The sequence below is a fragment of the Contarinia nasturtii genome, unplaced genomic scaffold, assembly GCF_009176525.2.
Source record: "Contarinia nasturtii isolate CC-2019 unplaced genomic scaffold, AAFC_CNas_1.1 Cnas_scaffold_1240, whole genome shotgun sequence".
In the NCBI taxonomy this organism is placed as follows: domain Eukaryota; kingdom Metazoa; phylum Arthropoda; class Insecta; order Diptera; family Cecidomyiidae; genus Contarinia; species Contarinia nasturtii.
The window spans coordinates 6,096,305-6,114,644 of NW_022198581.1; the positions used below are offsets into that span (position 1 = coordinate 6,096,305).

The following is an 18,340-nucleotide window of genomic DNA, read 5'->3' on the forward strand; positions in this document are numbered from 1 at the left end:
GTCGCCGTCGCTAGTGATAATAAGGAACAATACAGTGGTGGTGGTGGCGGCGACTCGCGACAAGGAAGTTTAAGTTCTGAACGTGATTGTGATTCATGCGCATGTAGCGGCAATAATAGTGGTGGTAATGGCGGTAGCGAAACAGAAAGCCCAAATGAAACATATACACAGAGTGCTGATAATGATGTGTTTGATTGGTGGTTTCATAGAAATAGAAGTTCGAAAAAAAGCAGGTAGAATATCAATACCAAAACAAAAACACACAATACCTTCACTATTTTATTTCTTTCCACTTCAATGGCGCGTTTCAGTTTCGATCTCTGATCCGTTGTTTGTTCTTCTGCACTCTCAAAGGCGCTCGAATGTAAAATAAAAACAGATATACATCAATCGACAATTCTTTTGATCATCTCATCTAGATTTTTCATTTTAAATTTGATCCACCACCACTACCACCTGTCAATTGTTAATTTGCTATCCTTTGTAGTTTCTTTGGTTGCGTTACATTGTTCAGATTCAGTCCTTTTCAAGAGTTTTTTTTTCTCTTCTTGGAAAAAAAGCTATTAAGGTTTAGCAAATTGAATAAACTCGAAAATGTCTCGCTAAATTTTTTAGACAAACCAAATAACTTTTGATATAGAAAACTTGGTCAACATATATATCCGATTGAGCACGCGCACACTCTTACATTAGCGGACACAGCAAAGTGACATAAAACTGTTGAACAACATGCTCACCCTTTCGCATGCACAAAAATTATTCATAAAATGTTTAGCATTTAATGTTGCGAGTAATCCAAAAGTAGCCCTTGACACACTTGTCGAACGAATCGAAAATCAGTTTGACAACAAATAAAAAAATGCTGATTTTTAATTAATTTGGTCGGTGCACACAATATGACATTTTAAACATACAAACACGCACTATGTGTCCTACGACACAACGATTCATGTTTAGGTCACCCCCACTCTTCACAAATGGCATTTTCAATTTACCAATTTTGGTGCTGTTGCCATGTGGTTGGGTGTGCGTGCTCTCTTGGTCTATGCGGTTTCATTTTTTCTTTCATTTTCATACGAAATTTGGACTGCAATGCCGTCGAGATCGTGAGATAAAAACAACAGACAGAGACAAAGCTTAAGAAACGTATGAAAATGCGAAAGAAAATGAATAGATGAATCATAATAAAATTAAGCACTGACGAACAAGTGAAAAAATAATCTCTGTCTCTATATAACTCTCTTGAATTCTATTATCTACTTTAAATCCGGTATTGGTCAAATATAAAAATCGTATACACCACCAAATCAAAATACATTAGGAGTCGATCATCGAGTCAATTATACTATAATGGCACTAATTCAACGTATCGATCATCGCCTGTAAGCAGTTGTTGCGGTAGTAGTCAGGGTCGTTCAAGTCCTGAAGTTGATTTAGATGGCGAAACAATCGGAGAACCACCACATATGCCTTTGAGCCCAGGTTAGCGCTAAAACAGCCTTGGTTCATACACACTCTCTCAATCTCGTTCGTTCGCTCGCTCTCGGCTTCGTTCTCTTGTTATATCCGTTGATATAGTTATTTATTTTTTTATGTCATTTTATTCGTTCTCTCTTTTTTTCGTTATCCATTTTCTGTTCTCCAAGATTTTTTTTTGTTTTTGTTTTTGTTCGTTTCTTCTTTCATTTGCTGATTGCGTTTTAAGTTGATTTTTCATTTCGCAATTCTATTTTTATAGTTTATCTTTTTGATTGATTCAATTATTTCGAACTGGAATGAAAGTGTTGAGTGAAAAAAACTCAAATTGCTTTTCATTTCAACACATTTTTTCGGTGCTTTTTTCGGTCAGTTTTATTTTTTGGACATTAAAAAAACAAGGACATACATGTCGCTTCGCAGAAATCAAATAAATTTGTTCAAAGGGGTTATTGCTTTAGGTGAATGGAAAAATGGCAGATGACACAGGAATTGTGATGGGTGCGTTTGGCAACGGAAGTGTCGTTTATTTTTTGGTTACTTTTTGAGATGACACACATTTTACTTTTGATTTGTTTTTGTTTCGATATTGTACTTAATTTTGGTTGCATTTCAATTTGAGCACATTATTCTTGTGCATATTACCCAATTGCACATCAAGTCTTAAATTCATTTCAATGCCCACTTAATATTAATGCACTTTCTTCGCAAAACCACAAAATTTCCCCAACTTATAACTGTGTTTGTTATTTGTTTTTGTCGTTGTTGTTGTTATTCAAGATGCACTCTCCGTTCCAGGTGACGAACGTATACACAAATCTCTTATAATGTTAAAATAACAAATTGCACTTATTGTACATGTGAATTCAAAAACTTACAAAGCACTATATATTGTGATATCATTTTGAACAAAGGAATTCCGTATTTCTAATGCTGATTTCGGTATTTTCAAGCCACTCAATCTCTGTGTTTTTCAAATCCAGTATTTGATTAGATATTTATTAACTCTCCTGTAGAAATTAATAATTTTCTTCACATTGTTTCGAAGAGTTATCGAAGATAGGCTCGCCGTGATCTCGGAAGCTTCAGAAATTCCGAATAGGCAAAAATGTGTAAATAAAAAAGTGGACGATAACCAAATACAGAACAATTTTTTTTGTATAAATACTTTTTTTATTCATTTGAGTGAAGCCTCATGAATGGTCTAGAATTGATGGATTCACGAACATTACAATGGATGTCGTAAATGGTGCTCTTACTCTGAAGATGAATCATCCCACATAATCTGATGTGGATACTAAACAATTTTATGCTGTACAAAGTTCTAGCGTATAATGGGTGTGCTCTCACTTTGCAAAAAGTTATAAAAAAATTATTATGGCTGAAGTTTGCAGTAAAGACTGTTTTGTTGGGGTTTCTTTAACAAAATATGAAAAAAAAAAAAAAGATATATTGAACTCGTAGAAATATTTTTGCTCTCATCTTGTTGTGTTTGTACTCCAGATGGATTTTCATTTTTATAGTTTCATTTCGATGACTTTCTCGTTGCCAAATTTCGAATTGAGCTTTTTTTTACATTTTGACATTTTATATCTGTGAGCTGTAAATATTCAGTTTGACTTAAATAACTAATGAAAAAACCTACATATGCACGCCAAATAACAGTAACAGCTATCAAAATTCAATGAAATAAGGAACCGTATATCCTCCGCCAATATAAATGTCAAATGATTCAGCATATTTCGGATGAATAAATGATTTCAATCCAAGAGAAGCATCGAAAAACCCTCATTTAAAGATGCCACCAACGATTCCATGAAAATAACAATCAGAGATCCAATCAGTTTTTGAAATACGAACATAACACACACACACATGCACATAAATTCAATGTTTCAGTTTACAATACATACACGGATACACTGAAATAAACAAATACATATGATACACTTCCATTATGTACACACTCTATACATTTTTTTTTGTTTTGATTGAATTACAGGCATACACAATGGGAAAATAAGATTCAGCTATACCCATTCTCGTCGATGTATTTGTTTAAATTTAGTTCAGCCATTGTATTTCTCTTTTAGTCAATGCCAATCATCATATGTAAATGCATTCTCTATTATAAACTTAATAATATTCTATCAATCACCAACTATCACTACCGTTAGTGCATTCGACAGGCTGCATAACATATGTCGAAATAGATGATTTTCAAAGGACAAAATCGTTTTATCCAGCCCACGTTATGAATAGAAATATCATCATAATCATCATCGTCATCATCATAATTATTATTGCATGTGATTTCCCATATAAAATGTTCATTAAGTCAAATAAAAAAAATATGCTTGATTTTTTGTTCTTTCACTGGTATTTTGTTTCGTTTCGTGGCTCTCACTTATGATTTCAGTGAATCTTTTCTTTTACAAAAAAAAAACATCATTTCAATTTTTTCCTTCTGATTTGTGTATTCTTTATTTGACGCATTTTGTTTTTCTTTCATTTTTATTTTATGTTTGAAAAGTCTACAAAAAAAATCCCTGCCAAATGCCCATGACAGTTCTTTCTCATTTGGATGAAAAAAGACAGAAAGACATACATACAAATCTATGTGCATGCTTTCACGTCCAACCTATCTGTCTTGAAAATATCCTATTTGCATTTTTTTTTGAACCTCGAATCAATATTAATTTTACTAACCCGAACTGTTGCCGGACATTTTTCCGATTCTAGTATTATATAAAAATGGATAGTGTTTAAGTTGCAAAGAAGAAAGAAGATTGAATGATATCATTTAAGCTTATTTACTTATCACTAGACGTTCGTAGAAATGTTGAATTGCTTTTCGTTCTCTAGACAAGTTTGACGTTCAGGTTTCAAGCATAAAATTAATTTTCAACAATATTAATAAGAAGATATTATTTGAAGAGAGAATAAATTTGAAAGCAATTAGCAACAGTTGTTGAACCGTTATTTATACAATTCTCTCATTTTATTTCAAATTAATGATATCGTTTAAATGTTGAATGATTACTAATATATTTTTGTTTCGGCGATTGTGTTGGGTGCGTCTTTGTTGACGTACTCGGTACGATTTCCGGTCGTTTTCTTTTGCTTGTATCATTTTAGCTGATCTTCCATCGTACATTACCCGTTTCTCATGGGATATGGCGAAATACCCAATCAAGCAATCGTTGCGGAATATTGCTGATATCATTTCCAAACAAGTTGGCCAAATTGATGCCGATTTGAAAACCAAATCGGCCGCTTACAATAACCTTAAGGGAAATTTGCAAAATTTGGAGAAGAAACAAACGTAAGTCGATTTTTTTTAAGCAAGTGATTCAACAATTTATTGGCGACCATAAATACTTGATAAGTTTTCAATTGAGACCAGTGACCGGTTCGCGCATATTTCTATGCTTGCCTAAATACGCTAGGTAGCATAGATATGCCAAGCATAGCCGCAAACGCAACCGACGCATCGCCGTTCACTCTATATGAACAATACACATGTTCGTTTATGCAGACGACCGCGCGCATACAATATAGCTCGAATCGAATGCGTGCGTTGCGGCTTGCGTCTCCGCTATGCTTAGCATAGCTATCAGGCATAGAAATATGCGCGAACCGGTCACTGATTGAGACTGGTTGATTAATTGATTGCAAATTTTTCGTAACTATTTTTATAGTGGAAGTTTGTTGACGCGCAATCTGGCGGATTTAGTGAAAAAGGAACACTTTATCCTCGATTCGGAGTATTTGACCACATTGTTGGTTATTGTTCCAAAGTAAGTTGATTTGACAGTTTTACAATGGTGTTTTTCTCTAAACTTATTGAATAAAGGTGTCAACGAACCACCAAATCCTGATTCGAGTTCGTTCGATATGTAATTAACGAATTTGTTTTCATTGATGTTTAACTGGTTCGTCCGTTTTTTTTTTAAATGAGTTTGCTCAACTAAATGAGCAAACTCGAATCAAAAAGGAGCATAAACGTTTGTTGACACCTTTAATACTGACATTGAAATCATTAAAAATCATTTAATGTGACATTTTTTGTTTTACAGAACAAATGTGAACGATTGGACCCAAAATTATGAGAAAATCACAGACATGATTGTGCCACGTTCATCTCAATTGATTACCCAAGATACTGACTACGCACTCTTCAATGTGACACTTTTCAAGAAGGTGCGTGTGCATGACTCAAATTAATTTAATCAAATCCACCCACCTTTCTATTGTTGCCCGCCCTCTCACATCATTTCCAATTAATTTGATTCAATTAATGAATATTATCACCTGATAATTACATACAAAATGTTCCAATTTTATTGCAGGTCGTTGAAGAATTTAAATTGCATGCTCGCGAAAAGAAATTTGTTGTTCGTGACTTTACTTACAACGAAGAAGAATTGGCAGCTGGCAAAAGTGAAATCACCAAACTTGTGACCGATAAAAAGAAGCAATTCGTACGTATTCATTCAAATGATAAACATAGATTTGCGAATAGACACATTTCTCTGTCATTTGATGGCATATATTTAATGCAAATGTGGTGTGTTTTTTAGGGTCCACTTGTGCGATGGTTGAAAGTGAACTTCAGCGAAACATTCTGCGCATGGATTCACGTCAAAGCACTTCGTGTGTTCGTCGAATCGGTCCTCAGGTAAATGATGAACTTTAACATTATATTTCTCTATTTTTAATTCGGTGAATGTGTGTGTGTGTGTTTAGGTACGGCTTACCTGTCAATTTCCAAGCAATTTTGATTCATCCAAACAAGAAGAGCGTCAAAAGACTGCGTGATGTGCTCAATCAATTGTACAGCCATCTGGATGGCTCAGCATCGGCCCCATCAAGCAACGCTGATGTAAGTGAATGTCAAAAATACAATTTGGAGTAATTCAATTCAAAAATTTAAATAATCATTTTTATGTGTACATTTTCTAGAATGTCGATATTCCCGGTCTTGGATTCGGTCAATCCGAATATTATCCATACGTTCATTATAAACTAAACATCGATATGGTTGAATCAAAAATCTAAACAAAATGGAGTGGCAATAATACAAAAAAAAACACACCTCCAATGCGCCCAAAAACGAATCCAATACATTTTAAACCATAATAAAAACAAAAAACACAAAAATTATTACTTCTTACTTTCACCAAGCCAACACCGTAGCGAGATGTGCCACTTTCTTTTGGAATGTATTCAATCATCGATACAATGGATGGCGGTGTAACAACAATCGCATACACCGCAATCATTATAAACGGAGGGAAAAGAAATGCACATCGAATTCAGAATGAAAATAAAAATAAAACACACATAAAGTCATTGACAAAGAACAACAGAAAACGCTCACCAAATGACTTATTTGATGTATGAAAACAATGTTTTGTCCCTAAAATTAGTTATATGATTAGTTCAGCCAATGGGCAGCAAACACGGCAAATTGTTTGCATTCAAGCACACACACATATATACAACATTTATTTTTGAAACGTTTAATTTTCATTTAATTGTACTCCGGTGCTATCTATTGATTTTTTTTTAAAAAAGAAAATTGATTTTATTTGAACAATGAGAATGAATCGATCAAGGTCATCAATCCATTTATTTATAAAATCCAATAAAAACGAGTGACATTTCATTGTTAATTTTATTAGTGCAACTACGATTAAAACCGGTGGTCAATAGTTTTTGATAAAATATTTGCTTTAATTATTGAAATCAGTTTTTCTTTCTTTTCATCGGAAATTAAACGTTTCGAAATGGAATTTGACTATTTTTTTTGGTTTGGCGCAATGACTTTTATATTCAACCAAAATATACATCAAAATAATGTATTGATACATACAACAAATGCATATAATGCTCATGTTTCGTACGATAACTAACACGTATATTTGAGATCGAATATGATTTAGGATATGCCAATGGTAATTCAATCGTTAATAGCACGTCCATGCAATTCTTTTGGCTATTCAGTTTTAAGTAGACGCATTTTTCACTCCGTTATACATTGCTGCACCCTCATTTATATCATGAGCTAATTTTTTTTTTTGGCAATCACGAACAGCCAAAATAGTTTTTTTGCATCAAAATGTGTATGTGTGTGTGTGTGGAACACTTCATTGTTTCATATAGAATCGATATGTGTTTTGGCAGCGAACAAATAAAATGGTCGGTGTTTTTTCCATAATATCCCTGTAAAATATCACTTTGATTGCAATCAAGGCACAAACCAAAAGAATAAAACACATTTACTTTTAGGGGCAAACAAACAAATGAGAGAGAAAGTAACCGAAAACCACAATTCCTTGAGAGGACTTTCTTCTATTTCTTAATTTAATTCTTTATTGTATATTTTATTCACTATGTATCCAATACTTTTGTAGAGAAAAATGTTTTAAAATGATTTCCTTCTCTTTCCTCCCCATTTTTTGCGTCTTAGTGTACACAGTAATATAATTTCTTCAAATTTATTCTTTTAAAAACTTTTCATTCTTCTTGATTTTAAATTGTTTTCTTGTTCTTCTGGTAAGAGTTAAGATCTTGGTGAGGTCGCAAGAAGAAAAAAGTCAACACACAATCTACTTATTGAGTTATAAAATATTAACGAAAAAAAAAAAAAACGATAGAAAAAAATGATGAGCATATGCAAGAAAATCAATTCGAATGAGAACATGTAAATGATATATAAACAAAATATTTAACAAGGATTATATAACGTTGTAAAAAATGAATAATTATGTAAAAAGACAGTATTTTAATCGATAGTGAAAATAAACGGATAAACAAAATTTGTTGTGTTAATAAAAAAAATGTTAATTTTTTGATTTTTTTTTTCTATTTCAGTTTTTCCATTTTGATTTGGTCGTTTTTTTGTTTGTTGCGCAGCACATAGATAATTTTCCAATTTTAAATATGTACATTTATATGGTCATTATCATTTTTTTTAATGGAAAATTGCCACCATTATCACTCCGTTGTCATCGCCGAAAAGTAGCATTAGAAATGGTTCTCATTGAATTGATTTCAGGTCCATCATTTTTTTTCTTCATATAACTCAATCATTGTCAAGCCCACTTACGATTGCATCGTATTCGGCTGGTGAATCGTATTGAATATTAAGGAAATATTTAAGAATTCAGTGCACATAAAATAGACAGAAAGTTAAAATACAAAAACAATCATTTGGATGTTAAATGGGCCAAATTCAACATACAAATAAAAAATAATAATGAGAGAACAATAAAATTTTAAAAGAAATGCTAATTTAAAATCAATTTTTTTTTCTGTAAATTTCCAATTAGTGTACACTTATTTTATTAGCTTAAACGAGCAAAACTACAAAGAAAATCATCAATCCAATTTATTTTATTAAATTTAACAAAACGTTAGATGATATTAATAGTTAAACAAAAAAAAACAGAGTTTTCAAAACTATTTACGCAATGGAATTATAAGTTCAATGTCTTTTAAATGAAGAAAAATTGTAAAATATTATTATAAATATATATATTTATCATCAAATGGCATTGAAAACACAATGTAACAAAGATGAAATTTTTTTTTTATCTTTACTGAAAAGATCAACAGATGAATGCTCTTGATTTTCCGAATAATTCAAATCAAAACATTCCAATAAAAAAACCATTTCTTTCCAACATTTAAACAGTATATAATATACCTTAATATCCTGATTGATGGACATTTTTCAACTCATAATTAAAATAGCAATTATTTTGAAGTATTTTCAAATATTCTTTTAATTTGAAGAAGTTGAAAACTAAGATCAATACGAAATGAAAATCAACAAAAGAAAATTAAAATTTTAAAATTCATTGATTTTCAGTTCTTCTTAAACTCGTTCAGTTATATTTTTCTAAAAAAAAAAAAAAATATTCCGTCAAATCAATTAAAGTGGTTAATATTTAGTTACCATAATCACACAATAAAATGATTGGAATAAGTTATATTAAAGCGCAACAAATATGCAATGTCATACTTTTCTTCATTTCCGTTCTCATGCAGCAAATCGATATAATAAGAACTTCATATTTTTGATCTTGTCTTTGAAGCAAAACTTAGTTAAAATAGTGTGTTCAAGGTGGATTTTTGTTTTTATTGTTTCTTTTCGTTTGAGAAAAAGGATGAAACTTTGAATCCTTTGTGAATGCGATCGAAGAAAAGAGCAGATAGAAAATATCACAATGAACTGTGAATGCCATTTGATAAAGTAAGAGAAAAACAAATGTGAACGAAAAAAAAGAGAAAACAATAAAGAATTGTGTTTATCACCTGTTGTTTATGCATAATAAACGATATTGATTTGTTTTTATTTATTTTCAGCGCGTGATCTTGATTACCCGCACATATTTTATGTGACAGTTTCGCCTTTTTGAAAATTGTTAATGCTTTCTTTGGGGGGGAAGGGATGTAATACCGGCTTTTTCAATTATAATAAATTCAATGTTACCTGATATGTGAAATACGAAAAACAAATCAAGCCTGTACACAAAAATAAATAGCATCCACACGTCACTTGTCGTCCAAACTGGTTATAAGCAAAAGCAAACAAAACTAATGATAACTTTACCATTGGCTATCAGAATCATTGGTTAGCTTTTATTTTCACATGAATCGAGACACAACTTGTTTTCTGATTTCATTTTCAAGGCCATTTAAGTGCGCGCACGCGATCACATCAAATATGTGTATATGGAAAGCGCTAGCGCGTACTTTTCCCTTTCTGCAAAATAATCATGAGAGAAATAAAAAATGAAATTGCCCATTTTGATGGCACTAGGTAGTGGTCAGCCATAAATGCAGTTGAACAGTCGCGATCTGTTGACTTCAACGTGTACACACAATTTGTAAATGCAATGGAAATGTTTGTTGCCGTAAAATTTGTGATTTTTATCGGTGCATTAGCATCACTTAGTGGTACGAATTTTGTTTTTTTTTCTTCTCATTTTTGGTATTGTTTTGCTTCCTTATGTAAAGAATTTGATACATTTTCTCTATTGTGAATGGAATTTCGGTTCCAAAAAAAATTAATGGAATTACTTTGATCAGATGCGTTTCAAACATGCCCCGGTCATAAGCATTACGAAGAATTGAAATGCACACCAATCAGAGATAAACCAGACGATAAATGCCCATCACGGTAAAATATTCGGTACTTTTTGGGTGATTTTTTCTTTATTACTAATTTATACTTATTTTTCTCGTGTGTATGCGGCGCTAAAAATCATAATCATTCAGATATGAGTGTCCAGATTTCAAAGCGCTCGATCGATCCGTGTGCCATTTGAATGGTAAAAAATATAACATTGGCAATAACGTTTCAACCAGTTTACCAACATGCACAAAGTCTTGCAGCTGCGATGGGTAATCAATCAAAATATTCAAATAATCATTATTATTTCACAAATAATCATAATACTTTCATTTTGGTTATTGAACAAAGTGCTGAAGATGAATTTGGTTTTTCGTGTGAATTCGATGAATGTGCCGAGGCAAAAGACAAACCAAAATTACATTGTGCCTATCAATTTACAATTGACAGTTGTTGTTCAACAAATACAGTATGTGATAAAGATGAAATTGACAAATTACATCGATGCTGGCACAATGGCCATCAATTTGTTGAGGGAAATTTAATTTATCCAACAAACGCTCCGTGCTATAAATGCCTGTGCGACAAGAACTACGACAACAATACTGATGTATCTGAAAGCAAAAGCTGTAAACCGGTCGATTGTGGTATTGAATTGCATCAGTTAAACTATTTACAATTAGGTTGCATTCCGGTTTATTTTGATGATGGACTCTGTTGTCCATTCGAATTCAAGTGTCGTAAGTAGCTTGTATTCTTTTTAAGAATTTTCTCGCATCATTTCTACTTGAATATTATTATTCCTTTCTATTTGATTATTATACGCTTTTAATTGATGGGTTTTCTCTTTCAATTCAATCAAAATAGCAATTGAAACCGACTTAATCGAAGAAATTGGTGTTAAGTCAGAGCATGTCTGTAAATATGCTGATCGATCATTGAATATTGGTGATAAAATCAAAACAGCTGATCAATGTTTGGAATGTTCGTGTGAAGTCCCGCCGATGGCCCAGTGCATTCGTACAATAACAACCGAAAAATGTCATTAAAATTCGTCTAGAAAATCGATTTCGATACGGTTATCTGATCTGAGTCATAATAAAAGAAATAGAAAAAATGAATAATCAAATAAACATATGAAATAACAAATAAATCTCTAGAAAAAAATATGAATTAAAAAAAAATCTTATGTAAAATGTATGTTTTTCTTTGCTTCGTTGCATAAATTATTCAAATGATGTTCATTTGAATTTGACTGAAGCATTACAAAATTGTGCGAAATGCTGCTGTTGTTGACCTTCTTCGATTGAACGTGCCAATTGTGTCATTTAATGAACCATCCAGCATCAGGTCGCAACTTTGTGCTAATTTTTTTTCAATGATTATTCCACATCAAAATTGGTATTGAAAACGAGTTTTGTAGGTACAAAAAAAAACAGCCGATTTAAGGTAATATTCTTGACATTTACGACGAATGAAATTATTAAATCAAAAGGAATGAACAAAAATACTAAAAAAAATTATTGGAGCATATGTACGTTAATCCTGGCAGTGTAAGCGTATTTTTTTATATTATTATAGTGTAATATTTACGTATAAAGTCGATATTTAAAATAAAATGCATGCCCACAATGTGTAATTGTATGCATTTATATAATATTTCAGTTCAAAGGCTGTGCACGAAGGAAAGATCCAATTAACGATACTTTGAACTCTCTCTCTCTCTCTTGCTCTCTCTTGGTTTGGATCCAACGATTCCGTTAGTAAAAAAAGGGCTTTATTAATAAAAGTCAGACTCAACTGCGACTATTGTGTACATGCTTTTACGGCTATGAAGGCAGAAATAAGCATGGGTCTTATTACACTTTAAACTGGAACATTGTTCTTATCGGAAGTTATAAATATATGGAGAATGCATAAAGTGCACTACTATAGTAGTCACGTTGTCGATGTTACTGCACAAATGTGCAGTGCAAAAGGTTGTTTATTATTTTTGTTGTTTCTGCTTGTTTTGTATATGGTTTGTGTTATTAGCATAAATAGAAATAGGAACGTTTCATTTGTATGCCGGTGTATGTATTTTATGCAAGTGACATGTTAAATTTCATCCGAAAATCATTCGCAAAATTGCATAGATTTGCACATTGAACAAATATTGAATATCGCCACCATCATGGTTCGTAAATTGTTGCCAATGCTAATCTAATAGATATATTATGTTTACTCTAATATGTTCGATGATTTGACAATGAAGATAAAAGGTACCATGATAAAATCATCATTTACAGACAATTCATGTAAATCAAAAGGTAATTTCATGCTTCAAATATTCATTGCTTTACAAACAATACGATTTATAATCGTAACGAAGGTAATACCCGCATTCCATGTGCACAATCGTACGACCATAAATAATTAGATTTATATAAATGCCATGAAATGTTTGCCAGCATCGAAAATCAACCGAGAAAATTGGTAAGCGGTGACACTGCGATTTGCAGAATAGTGTGAGCACTTTTCAAACCAATTGATGTAGTTTATCGCAAAAAAAATAGATTTATTCAAACTTAACGCCAACGACAATAATTGAAATGAGCACAAACATGCATAAGAACGAGAGAAAAACAACTTTAATTTAGATGAATGTGTATTTCGGTAGTATCTTTTGCGTTTCATCCATTGTAATGGTGATTTCAATTGTATCGTCAAGTACCAGCATGATCTCTTTCACACTTTCCCGGCAGTAAGACAAGGAAAAGAAACAAAACTCACGCTGCCAATGTAATCATCATATCTTCGCTGCTAGTTTTTTTTTTTTTCATTATTGTTGTTGTTTGCTTGTTTATTTTGTACACGCGAACAAGGGACGGACAGTGAGAGAGCTTTTCGCTTCTGTCTTAAGCACATACAGAACATCGAGCATATTATTCGTGCGAGCTCACTTGTCTTCATCTCGTAAATATCGTATTTTTAAAAAAAGCTCTTGAATTTGATTTTCATTGTCGATCGAGAGAGCTCGTGTTTTCTTTTCAGTCGTTGTGTGACAACTTTTTATTTGCATTCTCTTCGGTCGTATACCATATATATATTCAATTGCAATTGTAAATTGCATTCGTGACATAAAAACCAAAGTGAATAGTTACGACTAAAATCAGTGTATGGTTGACTGGAAGCGAGATTGGATTCGATTGGAATAACCGTGTGTATGGTGTATTGTATATGTGTTTTGTTGTTATAAAACGTTCGATTTGCACGATTTGTTACGGAAAATATAGATAGATTCTTCAAAATTGGCAGACGAGTGGTAGATAACGTGTGATTACAAAACATAAAATGGTTAATTTACTACTAATAACATTATTCGGTGTCATACTCATAAACGGTAATATTTTTGCATATATTTTCTCCTTCCCACTCTCTCTCTCTCTCTCTCTCTCTCTCTCTCTCTCTCACTAGCTATCGATTAATTGCATGTAAACATAAATCTGCATGTACATGCAATTGTCCAAACAGCATTTCATTAATCCGATTCTTTTGCTGTTTTTCGACTAAACACGGAAGCAAATCAAACAACTTGAACATTTTTATTTTGTTTACATTTCATCACATGCCCGACAACACCATAACGTTGGTTTTGATCAATTCGTAAGCTAATGTCAATGGTCAAGGATGCGATCACAATTGTAACGAGCAAATTCAGAATCATTATTATGAACTCGGTTGTCGTCCAATTTACAATGAAACCAATTGTTGTCCAATTAGGTGAGTTAAAAGAATTTGCTGGAATTGAATTATAACGTGGGCGTGTATGTGTATACGAGCTGTTGCGATTATTTCATATGGTTAATGGAGATTGTTGTGTGCGGATTTCTATGTTGCATATATATATTTTGGTAATCCATATGTGTCATTGCCAGATTTGAGTGTCCAAAACTAGAAAACGATGGAAAATGTCATGTTAATGGTAATTCATACAATCTCAACGAGAAATTATCGGATAGTGAAGAACCATTGTGCTCTGCCGCTTGCTATTGTGCTAAGACAATCGTGTGAGTGTCCATTTTTTCTATTTTTCTTTTTACTCATTGAGAAAGGGAATTTTGAATTTAAAAAGAAATCTTAAAAACTGAAATTTACTCATTTTCGGCTGGTTTGAAATTCAATTTCTTAGAAAAATGTAAAAACTTATTCCTATTTTTAGAATTTTATTATTTTTTGTTATTATGATAAATTAAAAAAAAAACTAATTGATCAGTATTGATCGTATTCAAAATGTTGAAAGTCATCTGGTTCACGGAAATTTGAAGTAAAATCGTTTTCTTTCTGAATTTCTTCGAACATGTTCGCCGTGTCTAGTGGCACGAAATTTCGATGTGCAAGCATTGAATGCCCGGAAGTGTTTAACGGACCTAAATTGGAGTGCATCTATCAAAGTCAATTCGATCGATGTTGTGGCAAGTATGAGTGCAGTAAGTGTAAAAAAAAACCAATATATGTCAAAACTAAAACCGAATAAAAAATGCAAGCGATTTATATGGAATTTGGCGTGTGTCTTTCTGTCTTTTGGTGTGCATAGATCGAGATAAAATCGTTGAATTGTCACGTACACGATGCTATTTGGAGAATAAAGAATATGTAAAAGGCCAAAAGATGTTTTCGGATCGAATTGGTTGCTATGCATGCATATGTGATGAGCATTTTGATAATTCAACCATTGTTAACAATCCAAACTGTCAAAAGGTGAAATGTAACATTGAAATTCATTATGCAGATCGTTTGATGGCCGGATGCATTCCCATTTTCTATTATGGCAAATCAAATTGTTGCCCAATCGATTGGCGATGTCGTAAGTAAAAATATTTGCTGAAAAATAAATAAATGCCAGAGTATAAGTTCGCACTTGCTTAGCAAGCGCAATGTCTCAGAAGAGCGAAGTAAATTAATCATAAGTCAGGAGCCGCTTCTGAGTTCGTATTAGTGTATAGCGCACACTAATACAAACACCGTTAATCACACTTTTATAGCTAGGAGCTGCTTCCAGCAAGCGCTAATTTCATGCTTTGGTAAATGCGGGTTCAAAATTTTTCGCTCAATAAAAAAAACGCAATCTATCTTTAATTCTATTTTCGTACAATGAGTTTTTCATGCCGTGTGTCCAGCGTTTATACATTTTCCGAGTTTAACAAGTAAAGGGTAGTTTACGACATTCCCGAAGGGTATAGTAATCAAATTTGATCTCCAAAAAATGTGCAGAGACAAAACGGTTTCCAGTACCCCGAGGAAATGGGTTAATCATCAAATCAAGTCTTGAGGGAGGACCCGTCTCAGTCTTCTTCTTCTTTTTTTTTTGCAAAATGTTGCGTATAAAGTCCGAATTAAGTTCCGCATTTGCTTGTAGTCAACTTTCATGTTGGACACTGTATAATATTTCAAACTGTTGATGTTTTTCATGTTTACTGTTTTCCAGCCGAACCAAAAGATGAAATAATTACAAAGAATTCGGCATCACAAGTGGCTTTCAACGACACAGAAATGGTATGCAAATTTGGTGCACTGACACTACGAATCGGCGACCAAATTAAATCAGAAAAGTATTGTGTTGAGTGTAGCTGCTCGGTTCCGCCAATGGTGCATTGTGTACAAACAGGACACTGTTGAGCACGGGAGACGATGATGAATGATGATGAGAAGAAGAAAAAAACCGGAAGGCAGCTTATTCTATTCTAAATGCATATTATTCAAATGCGAACAAAATCTACGTGTAAATGATTTTCATATAATATATAATTTGTTAAAACGAAATGAAAATAGCGAGAGAATCTATAGCCCACTCATATTAGCTTAATAAATGGAATAAATTCAAGCAAATATAAGTTTTAATTCTAAATCAAAATTGATGCATTTTTATTTGCATGCATTTGGTAAATGCGGCCCCAATTGAAAATGTAATGAGAAAAAAAAATGTAAATCAAATCAATAACATTGAAGGAAATTGAAAAAAGGTAAATAACTCACAGCAAATAAAGCAATAAACGAAAGCGTTGGCCATAAATTTGAAGAAAAAATAAAACAAAAATTGTGAAAATTAAATTAAGTGTGCATTTTGTGATTGTTTATGCGACACATAAAAACATGTCATGGGGTTCGGTTATGGTTCTCTTCAACCGCAAAATCCGCGATTACATTACCGATTAACATGGAATAACAAGTGTTCGAATTACACCATAACAACAACATTTCACAAATCATTGATGGTCATGATTTGGATTCTGATTGGCACAGCTGATCGACCTCAATTCAGACGGAACTCATTTTATCACATACACAAAATAACAACGATGTCTGCTTACATAAACATAACTATCGAACGTGTTATAGCGCGAAATGAGTCGCATATTTTACAACCATTCACGATGTACATGCGTTTTAATACATAATCGTTGGCATCTCAACAAAGCATCCGATGTTTTTAATATTATATATATATATATAAAGAAGCGTTCATGTGCGAGCGATGTGGTGGAAAAATCATCGTGAAAATCTTGTTGGTACATGTGAGTAGTCTCTCGCATACAAGATTTTTTTTAGTGTATGTTACGACATACATCATAATACATATGACAGCCAGTTGAGAGAGAGCACGTGTGTGTTGCACGCGCGTCTTTCTTCCCATACATTTGATGGTGCCACTTTGGTCATTGCAGCGATTTCACAACACAATGTGTTGACTAAATGGGATAGAAAACTGATGTTGGTATGTCACATGGTGATTTTAAAACTCGAATCTATATAATGCATATACTTGAAATATCAAAGATCGAAGACCTCTTGAAAACAGGGTGATCCAGCAAATATTCAAATGCGATTGAAGAAAAAATCTTATCGACCCCATGGTTTGAGTCAACATCACTTACGAATTCTAGTCTAGACAATTCGGGATTCTCTTTGACATAGAAAAATTGATTTCCCGATGTCATCTTTAAGAGAAACAATCTTGTTATTATATTGGGGAGTAAAGCAATAAAATAATAAATGATAGTCTTTTGGATTTCAGGATCTCACTTTGAATAGGGGTTGTATGTTTATTGTGTATAAACGTATCCAATATATTCGTTGGAGGGTACACATAGCATGTCATCCTTTGAATGTTTGATAATATTTGTTTAGTATTATGTATTGTTGATATTTTTTGTATAAACTCATGAATATATTTTTCGGATAAAAACGATATCAATGTGATGTGCCAATGTTATGGAATAAATTGCGTCGTCTTTTATATATTCAATTCAAATTTGTAAAAACAATTCAAAGAGCATGAACCAAAAGAGTTGAAAAGGGAAAAAAAATCGCGACAAAGACGACGACGACGGCAACAATAGTAACAACGAACATCGAGATCTTTCAAAAACGTGTGCACCGTATGCGAATACACATAGCACATTTCTATATACATAATCAGACGAGCACCATCCAATTCGTATTCACATTTGATGGCGTTTGCGAACATGGAGTCAACCATGGTTCTGTGTGTAATATTATTTTTGAGCAATAGAGTAGCAATAGAGAGAGAGGATACCGTATAATATAGTACATTTTTACGAACTGTAGCAACGAACACAAATAAATGCGGAAGACCTAAATTTCGCGAAATAAAAACATGCTCATACGGATCGGGAGGCGCTCGGCTATGAGAGCGAATACTGTGTGTATTGCCACTAA

The 18,340-nt window shown here is 32.8% G+C and overlaps 3 protein-coding genes across 4 annotated transcripts in view; all 3 read left to right on the top strand.

Annotated features, from left to right (window-relative positions):
• LOC116345365 (V-type proton ATPase subunit C) overlaps positions 1–8,322 on the top strand; it is a 28,341-nt gene extending 20,019 nt beyond the window's left edge. Inside the window, exons 4-10 of the mRNA XM_031774661.1 lie at positions 4,615–4,801; positions 5,178–5,276; positions 5,556–5,679; positions 5,829–5,960; positions 6,060–6,157; positions 6,226–6,361; positions 6,442–8,322. Coding sequence (XP_031630521.1) covers positions 4,615–4,801; positions 5,178–5,276; positions 5,556–5,679; positions 5,829–5,960; positions 6,060–6,157; positions 6,226–6,361; positions 6,442–6,537 — 872 coding nt within the window. The 3' untranslated portion in view covers positions 6,538–8,322. The remainder of the gene's footprint in view (positions 1–4,614; positions 4,802–5,177; positions 5,277–5,555; positions 5,680–5,828; positions 5,961–6,059; positions 6,158–6,225; positions 6,362–6,441) is intronic.
• Positions 8,323–9,940: 1,618 nt separating this feature from the next.
• On the top strand, positions 9,941–11,732 carry LOC116345295. The gene is made up of 5 exons (XM_031774543.1): positions 9,941–10,446; positions 10,579–10,669; positions 10,768–10,893; positions 10,973–11,361; positions 11,489–11,732. Exons 1-5 carry the CDS (start codon positions 10,386–10,388, stop codon positions 11,668–11,670), a joined length of 849 nt encoding a protein of 282 aa, XP_031630403.1. The 5' UTR covers positions 9,941–10,385; the 3' UTR covers positions 11,671–11,732.
• Positions 11,733–13,562: 1,830 nt separating this feature from the next.
• LOC116345233 lies at positions 13,563–16,489 on the top strand. Of its 2 annotated transcripts, none has more exons than XM_031774438.1 (7): positions 13,563–13,824; positions 13,897–14,003; positions 14,272–14,383; positions 14,539–14,670; positions 14,978–15,090; positions 15,198–15,467; positions 16,089–16,489. In XM_031774438.1, exons 2-7 carry the CDS (start codon positions 13,955–13,957, stop codon positions 16,277–16,279), a joined length of 867 nt encoding a protein of 288 aa, XP_031630298.1. In that variant the 5' UTR covers positions 13,563–13,824; positions 13,897–13,954; the 3' UTR covers positions 16,280–16,489. The 2 variants fall into 2 exon arrangements, with proteins under 2 accessions (XP_031630298.1, XP_031630297.1); XM_031774437.1 differs by having other exon boundaries at positions 13,563–13,820.
• Positions 16,490–18,340: the final 1,851 nt, after the last annotated feature.

Bases quoted from the DNA above. Each gene is read 5' to 3' on its own strand.
- LOC116345295 (XM_031774543.1), top strand. From the start codon at position 10,386: ATGGAAATGTTTGTTGCCGTAAAATTTGTGATTTTTATCGGTGCATTA. The intron at 10,670-10,767 runs GTAAAATATTCG...ATAATCATTCAG, and splicing joins GACGATAAATGCCCATCACG to ATATGAGTGTCCAGATTTCA. The intron at 11,362-11,488 runs GTAAGTAGCTTG...CAATCAAAATAG, and splicing joins TCCATTCGAATTCAAGTGTC to CAATTGAAACCGACTTAATC.
- LOC116345233 (XM_031774438.1), top strand. From the start codon at position 13,955: ATGGTTAATTTACTACTAATAACATTATTCGGTGTCATACTCATAAAC. The intron at 14,004-14,271 runs GTAATATTTTTG...TCAATTCGTAAG, and splicing joins CGGTGTCATACTCATAAACG to CTAATGTCAATGGTCAAGGA. The intron at 14,671-14,977 runs GTGAGTGTCCAT...CGCCGTGTCTAG, and splicing joins TATTGTGCTAAGACAATCGT to TGGCACGAAATTTCGATGTG.